At 37.5% G+C, this 13423-nt stretch overlaps 1 protein-coding gene across 10 annotated transcripts in view; it reads right to left on the reverse strand.

Moving 5' to 3' along the window:
• Nucleotides 1-302: 302 nt before the first annotated feature.
• Nucleotides 303-13423, reverse strand: part of LOC108149913 (fasciclin-2) — a 72363-nt gene continuing 59242 nt past the window's right edge. For 2 of the 10 annotated variants that reach the window (XM_017277824.2, XM_017277825.2), the window contains 4 exons: nt 11890-12014; nt 10320-11813; nt 9637-9820; nt 6423-7141 (listed from right to left, as the gene is read on the reverse strand). In XM_017277824.2, the coding sequence (XP_017133313.1) occupies nt 7029-7141; nt 9637-9820; nt 10320-11813; nt 11890-12014 (1916 nt within the window). In that variant the 3' untranslated portion in view covers nt 6423-7028. Of the gene's footprint in view, nt 1761-2635; nt 2759-2793; nt 3705-4382; nt 4585-6422; nt 7142-9636; nt 9821-10319; nt 11814-11889; nt 12015-13423 lie in introns of those variants that run through there. The other 8 variants (XM_017277816.2, XM_017277815.2, XM_017277818.2 and 5 more) reach the window with 8 other exon arrangements.

Here is a 13423-nt window from a genome sequence, read left to right on the forward strand (position 1 = left end):
AGTAATCTAGATTTGGGTTCGCTTTGTGGGTTATTCGACAGGGTTTTTTGTATAGTATCGTTTGTATATATATATTAATAGGTAAAAAGCTCTGACAAGGCGCTTGACTTAACTGGCAACAGAAGCTACAAAGCTCATTGGCAACGAACAGAAAAATCGGGGATCTCTGCAAAGGATAGGGCATTTTTTTCGGGGGTCAAATAAAAACGCGTTTTCCATGGGGATATAACATACATACATTCAGATCGGCATGATTACATATATGTATAGTTCGCTTTTCATTTTTTTCTTTTATTTTGTATTATTTGTTTCGTGTAGAAAAAAAAACTTACGAATAACTTTAAATACATGTACATACATATATATATTTTAGATGTATATATCCTTTAGATTAATGCGTTTTAGATCTCTTAACTACAATTTGTTTAATTTTTACATACATAAGAAAATACTTTTAACACAAACTGAGCGATTTGCAGTTGTTTGATGGAAGTGGGATGAAAGATAAGTGAGTTCTGTGTTGTTTGGCATTCTCGTAGTTATCCGTTTTTCTCTACAACTTAGCAATCAATTTGGGTTACTTTCGATTTACTCAGCATGTTTGAACTTGTGTGGGATGAACCGGAAACGATGACTTCCATATGTTTTTCAAGCATCTAAGCAGTTTGTAAATATTATCAAACTTTCAATTTCGTCAACATTAATGTACATTGAGCATTTTTCATTAAGTGCCGCCGTGGCATAAACTTTCTGGTGGTTAAGTATACGAATTAGCATCAGGAAACGAAGGATTTCTGCATCAACTTTATATTCGAGTTCCTTCTCTTGTTTTTCTTCCTCTGATCTCATATTTCCGTTTTAATGTCATGGTTGCTTTTTGTGGAAAGAAATGCTTGCAAGTCTTTTGTTCAGCGTTTTAAGTACTACGAATTGGTGGGGGTGATGATCAGGGGGCAAACTTAATGTTTAAACTTATTTATGGCATGTTTAAGTTAGTTATACTAAAGAAATCGTTCTCATTCCTTGCGGCTTACATGCATAAATCCTCCTTTTCGCTTTAACTGCTAAATAAATGTATTTTTTGTTTGTAAGGCATTAATTTAAGATTTCTTTCTTGCATACATATATATTTACTTATGCTAGGTCCTTTCTTTATCATCTCCTTTTGTTTTATTTACTCTTCCTGCTTTTGTTCATCGTTATTTGTAATTTCTTGTTTTCTTTTTGTGACTAAGGAGAAACAAAGCAAATGCAGCGATATAAAATACTTGTATAAACTAGAAAATGAAGCGACATGGACTTGATTCTTTCTCTGCTATCTTTTTTGTTTGTTTGCTTGCCGGTTTTTTATATCGAGCTTAATGTTCTATGTTTTAGATGCTTTTAAGATATCGTATGTATTTATAGTAAGACATTTAGTAAGTTTTACGCTGTGTACGAAAGTAAATTAAAACCAACTTAGTGCGCCAATCGATCGATATTCAAGTGTTCTTCCCCCAGCTTTGGCTTTGGCTTGTTCGCGCTAGATCATCGTAAATATAATATCATATTATATTATATTATATTATTCCCTCCTCCTAATTTTGTGCACATTGCGGTTGGATTCTCGAGTTCCCTGGTTTCGGGAACAAACACCTTACACCGCTGAATTCTTGCCGATTATCTCGCCACTGCGTGAATGCACGAATCGGCCGTCGAACTCGATGGTCGAGTTTTGTTTAATGCTGCCAGTGGGCGTGCGGAGTGGCTCCTTTTCGTCTCTGCAAAGTGATATGAAAATTAGTTATTAGTCATTAGGTAAGGCAAATTTAAATTCAAATCTCAACTTTTACTAAAGCTGCCTGCTACGCATGCAATTCGTGCCAAGCTGCCAGGAAGCACAGCCCAAACACTCACCTGTTGCTACTGGATATGTTATTTCAAAAGGTAAACTTTCAAGGGTATGACACTGGATAGTATAATAAACAGTTTTAAGTTGTTTTTCTAGCTGACTCTATATTTATGGTTTGAAAACTTATTTTTTGCTTGAAATTATCTTTCTTAAAGAGCTTTAGTTAATATATTTTGGTTGCAAAATAATAAATACTGTTGTAGGATTTTAATATGAACATAATTTAAAACAAATCTTATTTAAGTTACATATTAAGATATAAGTTTAAAAAACATTATTTTGCTAAAATATAGTTTGCAGCATTAAAAAGAATTCATTTGATTTCGAGTTACTTACTGATTTCAAATCATACACATTTTTATTCTAACATATTCCAAAAATTGAAAATCATTTTAATGTTTCCAGTGTCGTACACCTTTGAAGACCATAAAACCCGAACTACAGTGGCTTGGCATGCAGTGCTAGCTAATGAAGATGACCTATGAGGTATTTTTTGGATAGGTGATAGGAGGAAGGAGATACAGCAGAACTACAAGACGCTTTATAAAGGAGATGCAGTATGCCGAGATGCGAATGCAGAGAGCTAGTCTAACGGACAGCGGAAATGAAGAGTGGCAAAGCAAAGCAAATCAAAATTAAAAACAGGAACGGAAACGGAAGTGGCAATAGAAACGGAAACGGAAATGGATACGAAAACAAGAACGAAAACAAAAAACGGACCGGAAAACAGAGAGGTGTACGTACAATGGCGATGTCATGGGCGAACCGCCCAGTTTGACGGGCGGCGGCAGTGGCAACGGCGATGGTGGTGGCTCCTTTACCAGCTGGCCACTGCAATAAGGTAGCGGAAATCGCCAACCGTAAAGACTGCTTGGTTAGATGGTTTTTGGGTTGAGATTGTGATTGTGGTTCGGTTTTTGGATGGATTTGGTTGGATTTTGTTGGACGTGTGTGGTGATTGGAATAATACATGATGAGGTTGATTTAGTATCGAACAGAGAGTAAAACACATAGATAGCAAATGGATTTTGTTGGTATGTATGGAAGTGACAACAATGATGAAACAATTGTGAGTGTATATTTTGTGTGTGAGTGTTTTGTTTTTTATACATTTACTTAAAAAATTAGGCGCTCACTAAAAGTTCTTAATGAGAATATAACAATGGGTCTGAGGAAATACGGATATATTTTTAAAACTTTCCATATTATGTATAGGTTTTTATTCAAAAAGTTAATTCTCTTTATCGGAGTCATTTATTTTCCTCAAGTTCCAACTAAAATTCTAACAAAATCATAAAATTCTAAAATAAATTATTTTTTTTAAGTATAACTCTTTAATTCTAAATCTTAAACTTTTTGCGAAAGCGGGCAGCAGATATCCTATATAGAAACTTAGTATCTGGAGCCCGTCTGCACATTTACATTTTTACATTTTCTTTATCAAAACACACACTTATGAGTTAGAACGCAACAATCTCGTACAATTAGCCAACAAACAAAGGACATGATTTTGAAGCAAAACTGGGTGTAAACGTGTTAACGAGTGTGAATTGTTTTACTAAATTGGTGATTTGGGTTTGTGTTGTTCTGTTCTGTTTCTGGAATTACATCATATTGCACTAAAAATTTGATGGCAAACGAAAAGGCAAACGTAAAATTGTTAACAATTTGGAATTTTAATTTTGATTTGGGTCTCATTTTGGAGACTTGGCGAATCGCTCAGACGGATATCAGGGAATTGCGATTGAACAACAAGGACTTGGGCCGCGCATAAACCCAATTGTACTCGAAGTCCGGGCGCCTGTGAGTTCGGCTTTTTATCGCAAAATAGGAGCGTGTTGGGGGGAAAAAAACACAAGCAGAACGCAAAAAGCAAAAATGTTAAATTCGATTACATTCTGATTTTTAGTGCAATATTCGTTTCATTTTGTCGCGTTGGGTCAAACATTTTCCAATCAATATTAGTACACAGAAAAAATAAGATTAAAAATGTAAGCGATGAGTTTGAGGTTAATTTGATTTTTTTAGTTTATCGAAATATTTATTCCTATTTTTTTATTCTTTTAAATAAATTATTATGGTATGACATTTTAAGAATTCATATTATATGACTGTTTTCAGAATTAGTTAATACAAAATATAATCTTGGAAAATATGTTTTCAAAATGAATGAATACAAAAGGATCTTGTGTTATTTGCTAATATATATTTTTGAAAAGAACAAATTACATTTGAAAATTATAGTGTTAGCTTGAAAGTTTGAAAAGGGAACTTGCATAGAATAAAATATTTAAAATTCTATATGATATTCTCGATTGGTTATAAAAGGGAAGTGAGATCAATCATTCCCTAGTTTATATTATGGTTTATAAAATGTAGCATATTATTGAATTCTTGGAACTTGAATTTAAATCAAATACACCTTTTCTTACATCACTTTTTTCTGCGTAGGGCATAGAGACATGGGATAGCAAAACGATGGCGTGCTTACCTGCCCAGTTTGGCCTCGTCGTCGATCTCCGAGGGCGATCGCTTGGCCTTGCGGCACATGGTGGCCATGACGCCCATGTGGACTGTGATGCAGCAGAGCAGGTCCACCACGAACAGGAGCAGAAGGACACCGCCGAGAGCGATGCCCACGATGGCCGCCGATGAGAACACTTGTCGCTCAGCCACCTGGATGACATCGATTCCTGATTGGGTTGTTTTTTGTTTTGGGTTTTTGTGCGGATCAGAGAGGGTGCGGGATGCGGGTGTGGGCGGGGAAAAACAAGTGTACTCGATTAGTAAGTTGACAATCAGATCGATATAAAGGGGGTGTTGTTAACTATACGTATTTCTAGGTGGTACGGCGCCAGCACCTGGCTCACTAGCCTAGGAAAAATCTTCTCCAATTAACGGATAATCTTACACACTTAAAACTCTGGTTTCTTAATCGCTGGTTAATCGTTTAAACGTATTTTACATTTTTGTGTGTGTATTATTTTGTGGTTGAAATAAGTCGAAACTATGGTTAAACATAACAAAATCATAACAGTTAATAATAGTAAGAGTAGTAGCAATCATAAAAACCAAAAAAAAAAATAAAAATAAAATAAAACAGGGAAGTACGAAATCAATTTCAAATTTCACCAATTCACATACCATGAAAAGCATTTCAAACAAAGCAACAAACTTAGCATTTTTTCCGGTTCTTTTTTGTCATACATTTTGAAAGTGGGGGGTTTACAAATAAAGCATGCAGCCGGGGGAAAAGTGGGGCGGGAAATTGTTCGGGGGGTTTTCGCTCAGCACAGAGATAGAGAGAAAGTCGGCGGTGAGAAAGAGAGAAAAAGAAGCGGTTCGTTGAAGTGTTTTAGTTTTTTTACAAATTGCAAAATACATAAATAGGCCAGTATGCAAAGTATACAAGCAGTGTAAAGCAGTTGAACTTAGGAGTATAAATGTTTTTACATTACATTATGTGTGCGGAAGTGGGGATTATATAGAAGGTACGGGGATTCGTTTGCCTAGTGTGCTTTGCTTCAGTTTTGGAAACTATACAACATAATCAACAATTAACAATCAACAATAAAGGTTTGTTATTAACACAGATTTCTGTCGTTTTGGGGATACAATTTTGTTTGTTGGTTATATATAGTTTTGCTCGAATGTTAGTGTTTTCGCTTGGTTCGTGTGCAGTGCAAAAAACTGGTTATAATACATAGATATATAGGCTTTGAACAGATCCTTTTTGTTACCTGGAGACATCCAAAATGCTGGTGGCAACCCTGTCCCAAGTCACACACGCACGCACTGCTTTCTGTTAAAGTTTTGTCTTTATTACCCAAAATGAACTGCTTAAGTGGTAGGCTTTCTTTTCGTTTACTTTTACCAATTTCGTTATCGTTTTCATTTGCTTACAACATTCAATGACATTGTGTTAAAGTGTGATTTGTGAGAACAGTGAAAGTTCCTACTGCTTGCCCAAGGGCTATACAAAAAAAAACACTTTCCCTATCTCAGCAACGTTAGGCGGGCTGCATTATTCACTAACTATATGTGTATACGTATGTATAACTAGATATTGTAAAGGTATAAATTTTTTTATTTTTGGATTTACGATATATATTTGGCTAGAAAAATCGATGTCGCTTGCTAAAAAACGTGTATACAGGAATATCGGTTCGTCTAGATCAAGTTGCATTCTAGTTTTGGCTCACTAAACTCTTACTATCAACGAAACGGTAAAAACACTCGTAAGCCCCCTTGTGTGTGTGGAAAATTCGTAATCGCACCGCTTTAACTTAGTTAGAGTTACTTATTGTCCCCTCTTAAAGTTTACGCACTCAAAACATAACTGAGACTCGGCTAAAACTGTTTGCAACTGCCTTTTTTAACAGTGTTGGAAGAAGCTTTTTCGCTAACTTTAGGTGTTTAAGGTATAGAGTGTGAATGTAATTGTTTTGGTAACTTGTACTCGTATGCACTTGATATTTCTTTTGTTTCTTATTCTTCTTGTAGAATTTTACTAAAACGTTTCATATATAAATTTGGTTTACTTAGTGATTTTATTTATTTTTTTGTGTCGCTTGGCAGTGTTGTAAAAGTCACATTGAACTAAGCGGAACGGGTGTACGGAATCGAAATGTGTTCTATAAATGCTCTCGCTATACACATACAACTAAATAACAACTTAACATTGGCTTAGTGGTTAAACAAGGTATCTAGCGGTTAGACATAGGATACAGGTTACATGTAAGTACAATTTATCAGTTGTGTAAGCAATTGTTTCGGTTTTGGCATTCCGTTTTCGTCTTTTTCCTTTTTTTTTTAGCTATGTATTTAAGATTTTTTTTCTTTTTGTACAGTTAATGGAATCGTGACCCGCCCTAAGTGGTAAATTTATTAATCATATTCTCTACTTGAGCACATATAACGTAATAACGTCCGCTTCTTCATGCTAGTTAAGTGTATGTTTTATTGTATTTCTCTTTTTTTGTTTTCTTTCATTTAGTTTTTCTTATTATTTACACATTGACACACCAAACAGAAACTAGAGAAAGGAAAACCCATTATAACGGCCAGCGGAAGGATCCTCCAAGCACTGCTTGTTGATGGGTGGAAGCAGGAGAAGCGTATCGGCAGCTGTGGTCGTTTAAGCAGTGCGCGTCGTCGGCAGCAAAATCAGCAGCATTGTCGGCAGGGCAGCACTTAGGGCAAGCAGTTTAACCAGGGATGCAGCGCCACTCCGCGGGGGATGGGGATTATCTGTTGGTTTTTTCGATTGTTTGTCGAATTTTTTTTGGTTTTTGAATGCATTTTAGCATTTGTACAGTTCGATTTTAATTGATTTTAGTAGTAGGAGTTGTTGTTGTTGTGGTTTTTAGCACACACACACCATAAAAGAGAGAAAAAAAAAGGAAGAAAAAGTGGTAGAAGAAAAAGGAAGAAAAGGAAACACACAAAAGAACATTTCGTTGTTGTTGGTTGGTCTTGATTTTAAGATTTCTTTGTCTTTTTGGTTTCGGTTACTAAGAAGACGACGACGTTGAATCAAACACAATGTGAAAGTGTGAGTTAGTTGTTGGTTAGTTTGTTTTGTTTGTTTTTGCTTGGCTCGGTTTCGAGTTTGTGTTTGTGTTTGCTTTCAAGTGTTTGTTTCCCTAACAAAAGGGCCACGAATGTGTTTGTTAGTTAAGTTGTGTTGTGGTTATTGTTGGTTAGGATAATAGCTATGACTAAATGCCTAAATAGATGCACACACTAAGACCACTGGTTAGCCAAAAAGATCAGGCTAAGGTTAAAGTTGAGGTTAGGTTTAAAATTGAGGCTATGTCTGGGCAAAAGCGTCAAGGATAGGTATTTATCGGGAATAACGGAATAACGGAACACAGAGAGATAAAGACAGTGGGTGACAGCACACACAAACACAAAGGCTTTTTACTTACACAAACACAATCAAACGGACTACGCACAACAAATATACTTAAAATTAGCTAAAATAAGGAGAAAAATTCGAGGAACAGAGACAACACAGCGAGAGCGAAAGAGAGGACGACAGTGTGAGTGGGGGTGAGCGAAAGAGATAGAGAGCGAGAGAGAAAAAGATAGAGACAACGCAGGCATAACTGATAATAAAAGAGTACGACAGCAGTTGCAGTAAATTACAGTTTGTTTCATTGGTTTTCTTTAAATGTTTTATTTGGGAAACGTTTTCTTTTTTTATCGCTTATAATTCAAAATTTAACTAAAGAAGTAGTCGCAGTGTACACACAAAATCAAATTAAATCAAAAAATAATCGATGTGATAAAAAATAATAATGAATGAAGAACTTTAGTAATCTAATTTTAAACAGAAAAGATTTTCATCGTGTTTCTTTTTCATTTTCATTACATACTAGATTTACATTTAACAGTGTTTTTTCGTTTCGTTATACGTATTAAGAATATTACAATCGAAAACTGTGATGAATGCACACACAAAAATATAAAATTATAAAATTCGAGTAATTCTTCTCTTTTATTTTGTGTCACAAAATATGTAAGGTTTAGTGTGGTGTTTGGTAATTATAATTAAGTAAATGCTTAAGAATGGTAATAAAAAAAAAGAACGTAAAGTAAGCTAAAATTGAATTCGGGACGCACGCATCTCTCACATTTTTATATATATCGTACAACGGCTGACTGACGAGAGTGTGGTGAATTTTGCATTTCAATGCGAAAAGTTAATGAATTTTGATTTCAGAAGGACGACAACACGATCTCGAATGAATTGTAATGCTTAGTCAAATGCGTTGCAATACTTTTGGGACTTGGTGGTTGGTGTTTTGTGTGAACATATTGATTGGAATGTATACATAATATTCAAAGGTTATATCAATGAAAGAAATTTATGGTTAAAATGCTCTAGACGATTCAGAACGCACAAAAACATGCAAAACACAAAATTGTTCAAAACATAAGACAATGAAATCGAGTCATAACGTTGAGCAAATTATTTTTAAGTCGGGGGAAATTTTGGATTTGGGTGTTAGGTTTTAGGAGGTATATTACTGGGTGGGCGGTTTACACTGAGTGTAAACAATAAACAAAAGTTGAAACGCAATTGAAATAAACACTACAAAAATGTATGCAAACTTTATCGATAATATCTGGGATATATGTATCATATTCATATATATATATATATAGAGCAGTAAAAATTATGTCTTTATCTAGATATCATGTAGATGATGTCTGTGTGTGAGTGGATATATATATACATATATATTTATATATAAATATATATTTATATATAAAGATTTTTCATTTATATATTTTTTAATTTTTTTAGCTGGGATCTTGTAGACTCGATACGATTCGATATTTTTCAATTCGAACGTTCGAAAAGCCAGAAACTGGGAGCATGTGATAATTTCTTCGTTCACATTTTTTTTTCAAAATATTACACGATCACGTAGACGCAGACTTATGGAGCCCACTGTTATCTGACCAATCGATCGATCGATTTGATTTTTGATTTGATTTTTTTTTTGTTTAGACTAATGTTGAGGCTAGGACACTAAGTAATGTTATGCTTATTGTGGTGGCCAGCGAAATGATTGTTGTTGTTGCTGTTGTTATCGATGTGATTGTTGTTGTCGATGTGGCTGTTGTTGTTGTTGTTGTTGTGAACAGTCGTTTGTGTAGCGCACCGACACCGGAATTGAATCCGGCCGAATAGAGCAACGTGCCGAGATTGTTATTAGCAGAATCGAACTCACCTCGTGTCGTCTTCATGATAATGGATGCAGGCGATGAGTAGCCGATGGCATTGTGCGCCTTCAGCTCGATGCGATAGTAGGTGTTGCCCACCAGTTGGGTCATCTCGTAGGAAGTGGTCTCGACCACCTCAACACTGTTGCAAGAATTCTCCAATTCCGTCCATGTGCCGCTGATCTTGACGCCCTGCCAAATGATTGGTGTAAGTTAATTGCGGAAAAGTACGTTTTTGAGAAAATTAGGAATGAGAAAGACTTCATTCAAATATTTTTATTAATTTTCTAATACATTTTCTAAAAGCGTAGTTTTCCTACTTCCTTTAGTCAGTTATTTGCTTTTAGGAAGTTAAATGTTTATTTTCTTTAGATTTGTTTTGTTGGGATCCTTTCTCAAAGCATTAAAACTTTCCATAAAAAAAAAAAATTTAAATAATACATAAGCATATTATATTTGTAGTATATATTTTTTTTCACAATTTGACTTTCAATTACTATTTAAGCAGTCTAAAAAATAATTAATATTTAATTCGTTCACGTCTTTTTTAAAAATCTAAATTTTTGGCAGCAATAATATGGTTTTAAAATTTCTAGTAACTTTTGATTTTTTTAAGAACTAAAGATAAATGAGTACGCTATTTTTAACCACAACTTTAAAGGATCTCTTCAGCAAGGAACTTCCCACTTACCGGGCAGTATTTGATCTGGTACTTGTCGATGGGCTCTCCATTGTCGGCGGGCACACCCCAGCGCAGCTCGAAGTGATCGGAGTAGGGCGAGACCACCACCGGCTCCTCCTTGTCGTGCTGGACGGGATTGTGCAGTGGCTTCGGTTCCTCGGGAGCCGATCGACGCGGTGTGGACTGCTGCTGGTTGACGCCCCAATTGCCCAAGCCCACCTGATTGCGGGCGGCAAAGCGGAAACTGTACTCCGTCTGTGGTCGCAATCCCTCGACGATGTACGGTGAGTCCGGTGACCAACTGCGATTGTAGGCCGACGACCAGTCCGGATTCATGGCCTCTTTGTATTGCACACTGAAGGCCAGAATGGGCAGGCCCAATTCGGTTGGCGGTCCGCGAATGTCGAAGGTCATTGTGGTGGCGGTTAACTGACTGGGCTTCGCTTCCGAAACGAAATCGGGCACTCGGGCCTCCTTAAGCTGCATATCATGCTCGGCGGATCCATGGATATTGGTGGCAATGCACTTGTAACCGGAATAATACTGCCTGGTGACCGGATGTACAATCAAATCGCTACGCGGTCCAGTGCCCACAATCTTTAGGTTGGTGTCGTACAGATCCTTGATCTTGCGACCATTCCAGTGCCATTCGATGGTGGCATTCGGTATGCCCATGGCCAGGCAGCTGAGATTCGCCTTGCGCTGTTCCCACGAGAAAACTGGCGGCAGATCCTTCATGTGGCTAAAGTCGGGGGCAAACTCCACCGTGATGTGTCCGGTCTTGAAGGCATTGTCACCCGTATTCCTTGCAATGCACTGGTACAGTCCATCGTCGGATCGCTCGGCATTGGCGATGCGCAGGGTGCCGGCACTGTCGCCATGCTCCTCGTCGAAATTGCGCTCCAAGGTGATGCGAGGATCGTCCTCCTGGCGGCCATTCGTGAATTCCACATCGGCTCCCCAGCGACGGAAGGTGATCTCGGGTGCAGGACGTCCCCGGGCGCGGCACGTGATGGCAATCTCTTTGTTCCTCGAGCCAGTCACATTATACAACTCGTAGATCTGCGGACGCACCAGGACATTCAGCTTGGTCTTCTGATCGACCACACCCGCCTTATTCTTCGCCAGACATGTGTAGGTGCCGTAGTCTTCCTGGCTGACAGAGCTAATGGTGACGAGGCCCGTTTGGGGATTCACCTGGAAACGATCGGCGGTGGCCACATTCAATTGGGTGGCATCGCGAATCCAACTGATCTCCGGCACTGGTTTGCCCGTCGCCGTGCAATTGGCGGCAAAGGGTTTGCCCTCGATAGCCTCCAGACTGGCGGGCAGCGACACGATCACCGGCTGAATGAAGACCTCCACGCGAATGGTGCGCTCCAGCAGTTCTCCTGTCTCGATTACGGCCGCACGGCAGGTGTAGATGCCCTCGTCACTCTCCTGTACATTGCGGATGAGCAGGCCGTTGGTTTGCACCACATACTTCTCGTTGGTGGTGCGGATCTATGGTTTAGGATGGTTTAGGCAAGTTAGTGGTTAGTGGATTGCCAAACAGAAGGGGTTTGCTAGCTATAATTACCGGATCGCCGTTGCGCAGCCAGTCGATGGTCGGATTGGGATCGGCCTTCACTTCACACATCACCACATAGTCCTGGCCCAAAGTGGGATACTGATTCTCGGGGGCATTTGTCCAGGTAATGGCCACTGCAAAAAGGACGAAGAATATATATTATATGTAATGTGTGTTGTCTTACAATTTGAATGGGAAATTAAAACCCTAAGAAATATTTATGTCTAACTGTATTCATTCATAAAATTTAAATCTAAATAAATTATAAATAGCCTTTAAAAATCACCTCACACTTATTAATTATCTAAATGAGTATAAACCTTGTTTTGTTCTTTTTTTTCTTTGCAAAGTACAGATTTTTGCTGTTATTTTGTGGACAGTAAGATGATTTCCAGCTGCCCAAGAATAAGGGTCCTGAAGTCCTGCGACAAACAAATTCCTGGGCTAGGTGTGCACAAATTGTTTGATTTTGCTTCGCCTTCATTTACACAGCACACAGACAGAGGAAGGGGAACAAAAAAAAAAAAATAGAAAAAGAAAATGAAAAAATAAACGCAGGAGGCTATGGAAAAATGCAAGTCAAGCAGGACAGGACACTAGTTTTCTGGTCATGTTGACAATCCAAGCGAAGCTGTACGTGGCGTATACGTAATATAATTTTAAACAAACTGTCGGGCACATAAAAGCAATTCAAGCACATCAAGCGCAAAGTCCAAGACATACTCCCCTCTCAACTCCCGCCCCCTTTCCACCAACTTTAAAGGGTCACTAACGAGCTGGAAAAGGGGGGCCAGATGGACGCCACTGCCCTGGCTGCCAATAAATCTCCACTGCCGAGATGACTTGGAAATTGAAAATGGGCAACAGAAAAATTCCTAAATCAAATAGCACAGTGCAAAGTGTTAACAACAACAACAACCATACGGAGATAAACAGGGGCGTACCGATTGTAAAGAACTATAGTAGGTGTTTGCAAATCAAAGCTCACATCCGAAATAAAGGTCAAGGCGTGAGAAGCGGAAGAGTTGTTTAAATCTAGAAAATAATCAAAAAGGCCTCAAAGCAAAAAGTAAATTCCCAATGGAAATTTATAGATACAGTTGTGTTTAAAAAGAAAAAAAAACGAAGTGAAAGGATAAAGAGTGTTGGTAGCCTTTAAAAAGAATTGTTAACTGAATTCTTTATATATGTATATATATTTGCTGCACAATACAGAAAGTTTTTTCATGAAATATTCACGTTAAACTTTACACTTTACGCTCACTAGATAGTTTTGTCATCAGGCTTGGCAATAAATATACATTTGTTTTTCTTTTTCATGGTCATTTTATCTTTGAACATTTTAAATTTATTTATTTATTAAAACAAACATACATAGATCATATTGAATTTCTATTTTGCTAGACATAAAGATAAATCCTCTCTTATGGTGTATTTCAAATACCATGCCAATCGAAACACAAAATCCACCTGTCTGTTGATTTGTTTTTATATATTTTATGCTCTCACCTCTGCCAATGTAGTAAATGTGGCTTAGGTTTGG

The sequence above is a fragment of the Drosophila elegans genome, unplaced genomic scaffold (genome assembly GCF_018152505.1).
Source record: "Drosophila elegans isolate 14027-0461.03 unplaced genomic scaffold, ASM1815250v1 contig_149, whole genome shotgun sequence".
Taxonomy (NCBI): domain Eukaryota; kingdom Metazoa; phylum Arthropoda; class Insecta; order Diptera; family Drosophilidae; genus Drosophila; species Drosophila elegans.